At 44.6% G+C, this 14,778-nt stretch overlaps 1 protein-coding gene across 1 annotated transcript in view; it reads right to left on the reverse strand.

The window, feature by feature from the left end:
* Positions 1–14,778, reverse strand: part of LOC123755430 (cell adhesion molecule Dscam2) — a 338,869-nt gene that overhangs the window by 170,893 nt on the left and 153,198 nt on the right. The window contains exon 4 of the mRNA XM_069305526.1: positions 9,818–9,976. Coding sequence (XP_069161627.1) covers positions 9,818–9,976 — 159 coding nt within the window. The remainder of the gene's footprint in view (positions 1–9,817; positions 9,977–14,778) is intronic.

The raw sequence follows: 14,778 nt of genomic DNA on the forward strand, positions 1-14,778 counted from the left end.
AAAAAAATAAATAAAAACTCATACTTAAAGCAAGTATTAAAACTACACCAGCCATTGGAAACATGGACTGCATTTCCAGGAGGAAATCAAAGACAGAGTCATAAAATACAACATTGTAGGGATAATTTACAGACCACCTGTTGAGTTACGAGTTACCTGATGACAAGGTGGGCCATTAGATAGCCGGAATGGGTCGTGAACGAGGGGGAGGGAGGGATTTAACTCGGAGATTTTTATTTGCCAATAACGAAGTAGTGCGATGCATATTTTGTCTAACTCTCGGCCAAGTTCGTCCGTGAACTTTTTCGCAAATTGCACTTTTGAAAATTATTTGAGTCTGCTCTCGATATTAATGTTACATATTCAGAATGAACTACGAATACGAATTTAGTTAAAACAAAACATGGTGTAATATTTTGTAAAGCAGTCAAATCAAGTGATCGTTATAGAATAAACTTTCTTAACATAAGGGATATTAGATTTATAATGTAGTAGGCTTGAAAAAACACAGTTTTAGCAAGCAAGTGTTAAGAGTTTCCGTATCTTGCTTGAAATGTTATATCATTGTGGAACTCTGCATGAACGAATTCTGGACAAAATTTGAATTTGACAGTCATATTTAAATTCCCGGAAGCTCTCTTATGCAATCATACACTAACAGTTTTAACTGCCATACGACGAGGCTGGAACCATGAAAAAAAAATTACCAATAAAAAAATGAAAAAGAAAACAAATCACGCATAAAACATTGACATAAAATAAAAATTACACATTGCATTGCAGAGATGATTATGTTACGAAGATGAGAAAACCGACAATATATTACCATTTTGAATAATTATGAGACGTATCCCTCAAAATATCTAGACAAATCCATTAAATAATTATTACATTGTTACGTCGGAAAAAGAAATATCTCAGATGAATGATGCTAAAATGGCAGAAAATCATATTTAATTTAGGATGAAACAGATTCACGAAAGACTTTTGTATTTGTTTCCACATAAATATTAGCAAAACAAGAATTGTATGTTTTTCTGATCACATCATTACCTGACAGTGAAGGGCATTTACTTCAACTCTAAACAATTATAATTAGAAAATACTTAGAATGCTAAACAGAACAACCGTAATTAGAAGAAGCCATCAAGCTAAACAGAACAGAACCACACCACATCAGTATTTCATACACAGGGACCAATCATATGATGCAGCACAGAGCACAAATGACCCATGTACTGTAAATGCCTCTGCTGGATGAGGACGGATCCTCATCATTAACCAGCATCTTACTGAGAGCTTTTCCCCTGACCTCAGATCTTGACAAGACCTTCAGCATGATTGGTGAAACGACAAGTGGATGGAGTCACTGTGTGCTTCACTGATTACACGACCATTAGTGTCTCTTCTCTTGGCACAAGTGTGTTCTTTCTCTTACCTTCTGTGTCTCCTCTCTCCTGTCTCTCTCTCTCTCTCTCTCTCTCTCTCTCTCTCTCTCTCTCTCTCTCTCTCTCTCTCTCTCTCTCTCTCTCTCTCTCTCTCTCTCTCTCTCCCCCATAGTGTTCCCCTTTCTCTCTTCACAAGTATCTCTTCTCTCTTGCCCTCTCTGTCTCCTCTCTTGCCCCCTTGTCCCCAGTTTCCCCCTCTCTCTGCACAAGTGTTTCTCTCTCCTATCCTCTGTCTCTCCTCTCTCTCTCTCTCTCTCTCTGCTCTCTCCTATTACTATCTACCCCTCAGTGTCCTCTTTACAAGTTTATCTTCTGTCTTCAACAATGTTTTCCCACTATCATCTAGTTATCCCTAGGTTTTCTTAACTCTTATAGTATCTCCTCTCATTTCCCCCCCCCCCGTGTCTCCTATCTCCCCTCCCTCTGTGTCTCCTCTTTCTCACTCTCTCCCAGTCCACCTTTGCCTCATTTCTCCTCCAGCTTCTTCCTCTCCTTATCTCTTCGTCCTGTTCCAATACCCCCTTCTTAGTCTCCCTGTTTCTGCCCCCCTCGTTCCCCTTGCCTCACTTTTCTTTTTGTCCTTTTTTCCCCTCGTGTTCCCCCGTGTCTTTCCCCTCCCCCTCCGTTCACCCTCGTCGTGGCCACTTGTGCCACCTGGACGTGGAGGAAATTGCAAGTCCGATCGTCATTTCCGGCGCGGCCCTGCGTCCTGCCTCACCCTGAGAGCCACTGTTCTATTTAGACAGGTGTGTGAAGGGGGGAGAGAGGGAGAGAGAGAGAGAGAGAGAGAGAGAGAGAGAGAGAGAGAGAAAGAGAGAGAGAGAGAGAGAGAGAGAGAGAGAGAGAGAGAGAGAGAGAGAGAGAGAGAGAGAGAGAGAGAGAGAGAGACAGAGAGAGAGAGAGAGAGAGAGAGAGAGAGAGAGAGAGAGAGAGAGAGAGAGAGAGAGAGAGAGAGAGAGAGAGAGAGAGAGAGAGAGAGAGAGAGAGAGAGAGAGAAGAGAGAGAGAGTGAGAGGAGATAGACACAAGTCAAGGCACCGTAAGACATATACTGATATATTTACGTAAACAAAAAGGAAAATATAACCGGAATAATTATATTCACACAGAACAACTTCCGTGTGAGAGCGGAATTGTTATTGGGTGTAGCGTGGCGGTGCAGCTTTAAGAAAAGTTCTTGATTTACTCACACGCTTCCCGCAACACCTTAGTGAAGCTGCAACACCTTAGTGAAGCTGCAACACCTTAGTGAAGCTGCAACACCTTAGTGAAGCTGCAACACCTTAGTGAAGCTGCAACACCTTAGTGAAGCTGCAACACCTTAGTGAAGCTGCAACACCTTAGTGAAGCTGCAACACCTTAGTGAAGCTGCAACACCTTAGTGAAGCTGCAACACCTTAGTGAAGCTGAAACACCTTAGTGAAGCTGCAACACCTTAGTGAAGCTGCAACACCTTAGTGAAGCTGCAAGCAATGTTGAACCGTAAACAGTTCTGAGTCGTGTGTAATTCCCAAACAAGTGTTCGGGCTGCTGGATTAACGAGCAATTAGCCACATTTGGAGTGATTTTTAATGCTTTTTCGACTGACATCAAAACCACGTTTGTTTCATGAAGTTGTTTCGGGCTCTTGTCTTGTTTGGGATACAGTTTAGGCGCCGGGACGTGCACTGCAACCGGTTAGCTTATTCATGGTCATCTTTTCCCCAATGGAAAACAGTGAAGGACCGGTGACCAACCACCCCAGTAGGGTGGTTGGTATTGTCAATAGTGTCACTATCTAGAGGTGTATCGTCAGTGTCATCGTCAAGAGTGGCATTAAAAGTGTCACCATTACCCTAGGCATCACCAATGTCACCCTCACTAGAAGCACAACCAATGTCCCCATTTACAGAGGTACCATACTGGTGTTTGTATCTACATAGGCACCACTGTGGCACCACCACTAGCTACTCCAGTGGCATCACCAGTAGCACCACCAGTAGCACCACCAGCGGTAACACCCGTAGCATCACCAGTGGCACCACCAGTAGCATCACCAGGGGTACCACTAGAGATCTAGGTGGTGCCACGTGGATTATACACAAAACAATAACAAATACAATGCTACGAAATTTCATTCAATATTTGTCTCGTAAATTCGTGATGGGTTTACACTGGCGGAACACGGCACAACTTCCAGTAGGCAAAACGCGTCCATCGTTCGTTGACTCTAGCCTACACGAACTCTCTCACAAACATACACGCACGCATGCTCAAACACAAAGGAGTTTTCCGGGTCCTATATATACCTAAGGTGAGACCAACACTTCCATATGCATCCCCCAGCATGGAACCCTAACCTGAAAAAGGACAAGAAGAAACTAAAAAAAAAGTACAAAGATATACAATGATCCTCGGACCGGGGACCCAACCCGTGTGAAGCCGAAGCTCTGTCGACTGGGCTATGTGTAGTCTAAATTAGGAAATTTTGTAGAGGCAGCAAGCATCCTGCTGCCAAACTGGAATTTTCTACTCTTGTTGACTAATTCCTCTGAAGCTCAGAGGAATTACTGACCCACGCCAATGTCATAAAAATTGTCATCCACAGAGACGTAGAAATCGTTGAAGCCAATTCGATTAAAAAATGTAAATGAAAATATGACAATAGCGTGAGCAATGAGTCATTGCTTTAATCTGGAAGGCGGGGCTAGGAGCCTAGCGTGACCGTGCAAGCACATCTAGGTGAGTGTACACACACACACACACACACACACACACACACACACACACACACACACACACACACACACACACACACACACACACACGAAGTGATGTGGTGGAGGCTGACTCCATACAGTTTCAAATGTAGATATGATAGAGCCCAGTAGGCTCAGGAATCTGTACACCAGTTGATTGACAGTTGAGAGGCGGAACCAAAGAGCCAAAGCTCAACCCCCGCAAGCACAACTAGGCGAGTACAACCAGGTCAGTACACACACACACACACACACACACACACACACACACACACACACACACACACACACACACACACACACACACACATTACATTCACTAACAAAACCAATCCTCAGTGCAGCAAAGGGCAGCAATAACTTCAAAGCACTACGAGCATCAGGGCTTCACCAGAGTCGGTCTTCATCAGTCACAAAGCCCAACGAGTACCACAGACAGGTAGGCGAGAAGGGGGGGTACGGGTAAATCTGGAAATGAGGCTCGAACCACCACCACCCCGTCACCCAGACAGACAGGCAGTCACTCCTCGTCAGCCAACCCGTCACGCGGCTTCCGCCTGAATCAATTATGCTCTACTATTATGCTCTATTACGAGATTAATTAAATGTCGGAGGAGGCGTGTGGGAACGGCTATTACTCTCTTGTTTGCTGGAGAATTGGTAATGACGATAGAGCTCCCGGAGACGCTCTCAGGTGCTAGTAGAGACGGTACAGGTTAGTACAGGCTCTAATAGAGACAGTACGGATGAGTACCGGTTCTAATAGAGACAGTACAGGGGCATTACTACCTAGCAATGACGTCCACTCTTGTTACCTATAGACAGAAGGACGTTTGATGTCACCTGCTACAACGAAGGACGTCCCACTGATGACTTATGTAAGAGTCCAGACACCCACTGACGTCTGCTGTGAAGTTGAGCCTCCACTGTGGGGCTACTGTGGGAGGATGGGCATCACAGAGCGGCGTTGAGGTGCCGTCCACAGCGGGGACACATCTTGAACATGTATTCTTATGTTTTCCAAACATGTATCATTCTAGATTAATTTTCCTAAAATTTTATGGCAATTGGTTCGATGTCTTATACTAGAAACAACAATTTTATTTTTCCTTATGTACACTCCAACAAATAATTTTTATAATGACAAAAATTAAGACCGAAAAGAGCGAGAGAGAAAGTGAGATAGTGAGATTGAGAGAAAATGAAAGAGCGAGAGAGAGAGAGAGAGAGAGAGAGAGAGAGAGACATGCATTGTATAATGCCTAACCACCTGCTGGTGGACGTCAAACAGCATATTTGGCTCAGTAACCGACCAAAATACTGGCTCAGTAACCGACCAAAATACTGGCTCAGTAACCGACCAAAATACTGGCTCAGTAACAACAAAATATCAAGAGATTATCCCTAAATTAGTTTTGTTTTTGACCGAGCAAATTATACCAACTAGATTAACATTGACAAACACAGGAGGAACGACTGCAACTCTTGCAGGAAGGATAAGGGCTCTTCCCCCTTTTTCCTTGCAGTAGACCAATAGAAGCATCGTTAGATAATGGTGTCAAACAATCATTATAATGGAGTCACCAGTTATGCCAATATTACAAATTTGATACTTCTTTTCATATATATATTTCTTCTTGCAAGGCAAAGAGTCTGAGCGTTGGAACATTAGGATAATGAAGTAACTTGGCTGAAAGTTTGTTGACTTCCTCTTTCACGAGGGTAGTGGAGATGTGCTGGTTTCCGTTACTTGACCTTCAAAGGGTTCTGTTACTTGTACGTCACAAGGGTACTTACAAGTCTCTTATTATCTCTATAATCCCTCGTTCATAAGTATCATGAAAAGAGACAAAGTCAAACCGGTTTAGTATTATTTCAAAGTCAATTAATCCCATGGACGTAGGACATCCCTGATTACTGTGTGGGTCTGTAGTCAATCTCTGAGACCAGTGGCTGGGTCAGTGATCACGTGCCTGCCACTCCTTCCACGGCTCCTGATTAACTCTTAATCTCTCTCTCTCTCTCTCTTTCTCTCTATCTACCCCTCTTTTGGTCTCTCTTTAGCCTTCTCTTTCGCATTTTTTAGTTTCATCTCATTCGCTCTCATGTTCGTTTTCGCTATTGCTTTCTCTTGCTATCAATTTTCATGAAATTGAGAGGTTGTGTATAGTTCTGGAGGTCGGTGATATTCACTTTCAACGTGTTCAGCATCCTACACACGCGCGTGTGTGTAGGCATCATCTCCCCAAGCCTCTGAGAGCGTGCACTCAACAGGTATCGTGATCGGGAATCTCTCACAGGCCCCACATTGGCACGTACGCCCGACCGTCAGCCTCTGCAAGCTTACCCAGTACCTGGATTGTACCTGGAAAGGGTTCTGAGAGCTCTCCTACTCCCCCAAGCCCGGGGCCAGGCTGGACTTGTGAAAATCTCTATAATCTTTATAATGCCGCTGAAGGCACAGCTCTGTGGATCAAGGAACACCAATGGCTTAAGTTCAGCATATTGTATCTCGATTGCTACTCGTTACTCGATTGTTACTTGTAACCCAGAGTTACAAAGCTGCAGACGAGGAGTCACAATAACGTGGCTGGGAATATGTTGACCAAACCACACACTAGAAAGTGAAGGGACGACGACGTTTCGGTTCATCCTGGACCATTTTCAAGTCGATTGTGGGAATCGACTTGAGAATGGTCCAGAACGGACCGAAACGTCGTCGTCCCTTCACTTTCTAGTATCTGATTTGGTCAACATACAAAGCTGATTAAGTCTGGAACGCAACTTTTCGAACTCTTTCTCTGTTTACTCACAGCGAATCATGCAAACAAGTTTTTTTGCTTTCATATTGTCAATGGATGCAAGCCTATTAGCTCATTGAGGCTTCTCTAAGACCTAAGGCAATTACTAACCTCCACAAGGATGCAACCCACAACAGTCACGTAACTCCAGGAGTCCCTATTTACAGGGGCCCATGTTTATGTTTTAGAGAGAGGTTGGAGGTGTGAACATGATGGTGTTCATATCTTCGATACACTTACAATTCCCACAGGTCCCCGTCTCTGATGGTGAGGAAAAGAACTCACGCAGTTTATGCCTTGGTTATAAAGGCCGAGTGTAAAGCTGGTGCTCTTAAGGTTATTAAACCTCTCATCTGCCACGAGATGTTATCGTTCATAAAGTTTTATGTAGCAAGATACATAAATACATTTGGTAATAGTTGCTATAATCGTACTCAGGAATATCTGTATATAAATCTGTCCCAAGCTGTTCTGTTCGCTGTGTAGCCGAGTGCCGTTGATGGTCATTCAGGCAGACTTACCGCAATATTGGCATTCGTTCAGGTCACAGCCGCAATAATGCTCCAGCTCCTGGGACATGCCTTTGACTACGGTTGGTTTTTAGTCATATCAGTTCCCTCGTCCCATCCCAAATTGTTATCTTGACTCCTTCCCAGTGCTATATAGTCGTGGTGGCTTGGCGCTTTTCCCCTGATAGTTCCTTTCCCCTTGTTACGTCCGATGATTTTAGTCTCTTCATGCAGATCAGCGTTCAATTCCCGACTGTCCAAGGGGTTGGGCACCATTCCTTCCCCCCCGTCCCATCCCAACTTCTTATCCCGACCCAATAAATTGGACTTTGCCAGCAACAGCTTGAATAAATAAGAGAAATAAACGAGGAAAATAGTTAATAGGAAAAAATAGGGGAAAGCTACAAAAATGTTCCACAATTCTTCGTTTTAAACTTTTCTCGAGTCGTTACTCTGAGAGAGATTAAGGCATCACATTAGCATATTCATTGGAGAAGTCCCAGTCTATTGTAGTTGAAGCTCGATCTATCGCAATGGAGGAACCGTTTATCTCAGTGGAGGCTACATCTATCGCAGTGAAGGATACCTTTATCTCAGTGCAGGTTCCATCTATAGCAGTGGTTTCTCTCTCTCTATGAGATTAATTAACTCATCAGCAATATCACACGACAGAACACATAGATGACAGTTAAACACTGAACACACATTTTAAACACTAATCCATAGAACAGTCACTCGAGGCGCATAGACCGGGGGTGGGGGGGGGGGGCGCATGCTGGCCGCTGCTGTTAATTTGATTGTCAAAGTTAATTATGGGTTGACAGGTTCCCTGAGGCTGTTCCGGGTGCTGGTTGGTCGGGTGGGAGAGTGGTTTCGTGGAGCAGGTGGTGGTTTGTGGGGGCAGGTGGTGGCTTGTGGGGGCAGGTGGTGGTTTGTGGGGGCAGGTGGTGGTTTGTGGGGGCAGGTGGTGGCTTGTGGGGGCAGGTGGTGGTTTGTGGGGGCAGGTGGTGGTTTGTGGGGGCAGGTGGTGGCTTGTGGGGGCAGGTGGTGGCTTGTGGGGGCAGGTGGTGGCTTGTGGGGGCAGGTGGTGGCTTGTGGGGGCAGGTGGTGGCTTGTGGGGGCAGGTGGTGGCTTGTGGGGGCAGGTGGTGGCTTGTGGGGGCAGGTGGTGGTTTGTGGGGGCAGGTGGTGGCTTGTGAGGCAGGTGGTGGTTTGTGGGGCAGGTGGTGGCTTGTGGGGCAGGTGGTGGTTTGTGGGGGCAGGTGGTGGCTTGCGGAGCAGGTGGTGGTTTGTGGGGCAGGTGGTGGCTTGCGGAGCAGACCGAAAGATCTCGATATATTGGCAAGACAATACACTCTCAGGCAAGGAACCGGTCAATGTACAAACAACAAAACTATATCAAAGCTGATATTTCCACACACAACGAGGCCATTCCCATAGATATCCTAAGCATCAACACCAAAATAATCGGCAATCATAACGACATCGAAAGATTAGACATAGCCGAGGTACTTGAGCCTAAACACACTCATTTGTCAAAACCGAGCTACACCTTAACATCCTCTTTAGACTCCTAGACCAAGACAGAACATCCACCTCACACCGAATTCAGTGGTCCAGCCAACATCAACCATGTGACACATCACTTGATAAATATCCCCGTTCGATTGGCCTCCGAAGATGTCTAAGAGAGCTTTAACGATACATGCCACGCCCAATAAAATTGTGAAATGTACTTTGGAAGGTTAATCATTCAATTTCCTTCTCAAGTTAAGAGAAGGATAGGGAATAAAGGTAATATTTGTGCTAGAATTGCTGGCCTGGCCCTGTATGTTACACACACACACACACACACACACACACACACACACACACACACACACACACACACACACACACGTGTAATTTGGCCAACGGCAGGACTGTAATCCCAGTAAGGGACGGAGCAGAATGGGGATTTAATCCTCGTTCCCCTGAGCGAGACAGCATTGTGATGCCTCCAGGTCGTGCCGAGGACAGCAAGGAATCCTCCTCACCACCAACACAAGACCATCTGAGCCTTTGCAATTACTTCCTCCTACAGCCGCTCTCTAAAGGCTCTCAGGACAATCTTAAAGATTCCAGAGGGACACAGGTAAGTCCAGGGAGGACTAGCATCATGGCACAGATTGTTTATCTCGTCTTTTTCCTCCCTCTTCTACTCCAGAACGTCTTCCACTACTCTTAAAACGTTCATATCTCCACTAATCACCATGTAATAAGTGTTATCTGTACAGTTCAATTGAAAATGGCAAAGATGTTAGAGAAGCAGGTGAGCACTTACCTGGCGTGAGGGAGGGGTAGATAGTATGTGTGGGCGTCTCCCAGGCCGTGGGCGTGACGTGGGCGGCCAGGTGGGCAGGTACAAGGCACCGTAGCAGTGCTGACCCACCCACCATGGCTCTTCCACCCTCCGCCCGCACTGTAAAGTCCTGCCACACCACTGAAACAGATCAACAGTGATAATGTTAATTTTAATTGACAATTTTGGTTGAAAATAACTAATGAACAACCACTTGGACTAGACGGTGAAGTGACGGTCTCCCTTCTAGCAGGTTTGCGTTCGATTCCCTACCATCCAAGTGGTTGTGTACCATTCCTTTCCTCTGTCCTAGACGAAATCCTGATCCACATATCCCTTTGTTATATAGTCGTAATGACTTAGTGCGTTCTCCTGATAATTATCTTACCTGCGACAAGCACCTTCGTGCCTGGAAATGCATATAAAACATGTAAAGCAAACGACCATCCAAGACTCTCCATTCTTAAAGCCCTCACTGGCACCACCTGAGAAGAACACCATAATACACAGCTGCTCCTCTGCACATCCAACATTAAAAGCCAACTCGAATGTTGCTGTCATGTGCATCGGCAACGTCAACTAATCTCCAGAATCTTGGGGTAATATATGACAATGTCATGCTAATTATGTGTGGCGCACTGCGTTCAATTTCAGGGGGAAACGGGCCTCACCAGTTAAGCCACCAGACGAGACATAATGTGTGGTAACTATCATAACTTAACCCGATAGTTAGTTCACATAACCCTCGTTTACATACCATCCATTCACAACCCTTTCACAACACGAGTTACAAATAACCTAAGACGTGAATATATTACACATCATAATGCACCCAGAGTTTGCTAGTATTGATCAAATGGCCCTGTATGACTAGCCATCCTGTTTGATGGGGATTTTTAGCATCACGTAGCTAGTTTTTTGACACACACTGTACTCCCCTTCATATAGTCTAAGGCAGCTGCACAAATGCACATATACCTAATGTATTAATAAAAAACAATTGTCCCTCCTATGTCTCCTTGGTATTAAACAACTCGTAAAACATCAAAACAACTAAAAAACATCATACAAAAAGTCTGAACCAAAATAAGCCTCAACCAACCTCGCCCCTCAGCCTTCGCCTCCACGATGGACAATTTCTACCCCCAATACCACAGCAATTTACATGGACCTCGCACACTGCAACTCACTAACCCCTCTGTCACTAGTGTGGTATGGCTCCCACAGTACCACTCCAAGCAGGGATGGCAGTTACCAAACCAACTACCTGTATTCACAGCTCAATTATAAGCATTATAACAAGCCCTAGAAATAACCACAACATTCTAGTTGGGGAAATTCCCAATCTGTATTGACTCCAAAAAGAGAGATTTCAGCCATTACGTATTACACCAAAATACACTAAGAGCTTGGCCACTCCTCCCTACAGCTTCTCCATGAACATCATTCAAAAGGTTTATGACATTTCCATCCAAAGGGTCGCAGCACTCAATGAAAACATTGGATGAATATCTGCAATCAACGAAAAAAAATGGTTACATTTGACCCGTTGATAAACCTCAAACCACCGGACAATCGAACGTTGAAAACGAATTATTAACAACAAAAAAACAACGAAGATCAACTGACGCCATGAACCCCTCGCCCTCAAGGGCCTCAACTCTCTGCAACACAGTCTATTTAGTCGCCTCCCCGGCCGGCATCAGCGGAACACAACAATAACAATTCCAACCTTTGTCATGTAAACACTGACGCGTCAATGTGCCTCGTCTTCCGACATTGCCACAGGTGCAGTCACTGGGAGGATGAACCCTTCAGGCAACCTGCACGTACCGTAAAGGAGTAGGAGAGGTGTCAACACAGTAGGGGCATCACCGAGAGGTGTCAACACAGTAGGGGCATTACCGAGAGGCGTCAACACAGTAGGGGCATTACCGAGAGGCGTCAACACAGTAGGGGCACCACCGAGAGGCGTCAACACAGTAGGGGCACCACCGAGAGGCGTCAACACAGTAGGGGCACTACCGAGAGGCGTCAACACAGTAAGGGCATTACCGAGAGGTGTCAACACAGTAGGTGCATTACCGAGAGGCGTCAACACAGTAGGGGCACCACCGAGAGGCGTCAACACAGTAGGGGCACCACCGAGAGGCGGCAACACAGTAGAGGCACCAACACAGTAGAAGCAACACACCTACTGCTCATAAGGAAACACTAGGAAGGCAGTGTTTTGGTCCCTCTCGCTGAGGTCAACACTGTAATGGCTGATCAGTGATGAGTAGGAGTTAAAGGGTTGTACTTCAACCATTCATCTCCCACTCATTCATCAACAGCATACCACGAATGAGTAAGAGATGTACTGGCGTGCTTCATCACTATAACAGAGGACAGAAGGTGAATGACCAAGAAGGTGAAGCAACACTTATACTGGAAAAAAACAGGATGCTGGGTGAGTAACACCGGTGTTACTAGGTGTATTAGAGGGTTGTGTAAGGGTGTTACACAGCAGTGTTTCTACTATGGTGTTGTGTAAGGGTGTTACACAGTAGTGTTCCTACTTTGCTGTTATTACTATGGTGAAGGTACCATAACGAAGGTATTCCTACCACGGTATCAGAGCGTGTGGTGAGGCAAGATCCCACAATATTCAATAAACTAGAGTGGTTTTAATTCCTAAGAGTAACAGCAAGGGCAGAATAATCATTGGTAAAGCTCTTCTTCCTCTTAATATAACATCTTTCATAATACAAATAAAAAGACCGAAAATACAGTATTTTCATCAATGTTTTCGTACTTTTAAACTATGACGCGAAAATATATTTTCTGGGATATTTTTCATAGCGTAAAGTTTAGATTTACTGCACCTCGTGTGGCCTCGTGCTGGGCTATTGATCATGTGCACATAGACAAGTTTTAAAATGTTTGAACCGATTTTTTTTAATATTAGCATGATAAACCATTCGTGGGATCGCTGCAAAATCGACATAGAGCCATGATCGCGTTCTCAACTCCTGCTATAAAAGCCCGACTCGACAGAATGTTGACAGCAGAGTTATTCCTAGCGAGCTAGAGAAACGCATCGTATCTATAAGCAGACGAGGAGTCACAATAATGTGGCTGAGATATGGTGACCAGACCACACACTAGAAAGTGTAGGGACGAGACGTTTCGGTCCGTCCTGGACCATTCACACAATCGACTTGATAATGGTTCAGGACGGACCGAAACGTCGTCGTCCCTTCACTTTCTAGTGTGTGGTCTGGTCAACATACCCGTCGTTCAATGCAGTTCTGATATGCTGTGTTCAATGAGGCTTTCTCGACGGCTCAAGGTAGTTCCATGCTTTTTTATTACTTGCACAGGTGGCTTTATTTGTTGTATTGTCTCTTTAATAAATCATGATTATCTCTAGTCTTTAATAATATAACGTTTTTAAGGATATTTTGTTAATTCGAATCGAAGAATAATTTGTTTAACTTTGAAGATCTCTTGAAAAAATATTTAAATTAATCACTTTGCTTCGACCTCAATTTATATTTTAATTACTCATTACTAACACACACACACACACACACACACATGCACACACATGCGCGTGTGTGTTTGTATGTGTGTGTTACTTCATGCTACTTAAAGCTCATTGATGCTCACTTCAGCAGCTGACTCCCACTGTCAGCCACTCTTCTACATTAAGTTTATATATGAGTCTTTGTAGATTAATTTCACTTGAAATTACAGATTTAATAATGAAAATTGGTAGCATAGAAAATATTTCACTGTCTCAGCATGACATTAGTGAGACGTGAGCAAGCTGTAGGAGCAGGGCAGCAGAGAGGCCTAAGCAGACTGACTCAGCCGGGCAACAGTGAGGCCTAAGCAGACTGACTCAGCAGGGCAACAGTGAGGCCTAAGCAGACTGTTTCAGCAGGGCAGCAGTGAGGCCTAAGCCAACCCGTTCTCGCAAATTTAATAAGTCAATATTGACTTATTAGTTGCGTGCATAGGTGACATACTAAACATAATAGTTTCCCTTGAAAAGCTTCATAGAAAACACCGACCTTACCTAACCTACTTAGTATGTTAAAATAAGCATCTTATAGCTTCGTAATTACAATTGCTACTTAACCTATTATAGGTATAGGTTAGGTAATAATTGTAATTACGAAGCAATAAGATGCTTATCTTAACATACTAAGTAGGTTAGGTAAGGTCGGTGTTTTCTATGAAGCTTTTCAAGGGAAACTATTATGTTAAGTATGTCACCTATGCACATATTTAATAAGTCAATATTGACTTATTAAATTTGCGAGAACGGGTTGCCTAAGCAGACTGACTCAGCAGGGCAGCAGTGAGGCCTAAGCAGACTGACTCAGCAGGGCAGCAGTGAGGCCTAAGCAGACTGACTCAGCAGGGCAGCAGTGAGGCCTAAGCAGACTGACTCAGCAGGGCAGCAGTGGAACAATACAAAGAGGGTCACATACGGTAGCCAGCACATACTCTTGGACCTCCACAGCTGCAGTAAAAGGCAAACATTCACCCCTGAGCATCTAGCTGTACGAGGTGACGAAGTGTAAAAACTCCAGGTCTCCGGTGAGGACGACTTCAGGAGATAAACGTCCCCCTCGTCCTCCAATTCCTCGTCCTCCACTTGGAGCCTTCAACACTTCCCCCAACTCGCTATTAAGCTTAAACTCACCCGGAGAGGCTTCTCTCCTCTCAAGCTGGTACTTGAGGAAATTGGATGCAAGCTTATCCTTTTACCGAAGTTATGAAATATATATATATATATCTATATATATATATATAGATATAGATATCACCATCATAACTTGTCTGGAGATATTGCAGACAAATTTAAGAGGGTGAATACGCCTGCAGAATACAATCAGTCCTGTGGCCCCGTCCGAGCAAGGAGAAGAATGATATTGGTATCTCTCTCTCAT

The sequence above is a fragment of the Procambarus clarkii genome, chromosome 55 (genome assembly GCF_040958095.1).
Source record: "Procambarus clarkii isolate CNS0578487 chromosome 55, FALCON_Pclarkii_2.0, whole genome shotgun sequence".
NCBI lineage: Eukaryota > Metazoa > Arthropoda > Malacostraca > Decapoda > Cambaridae > Procambarus > Procambarus clarkii.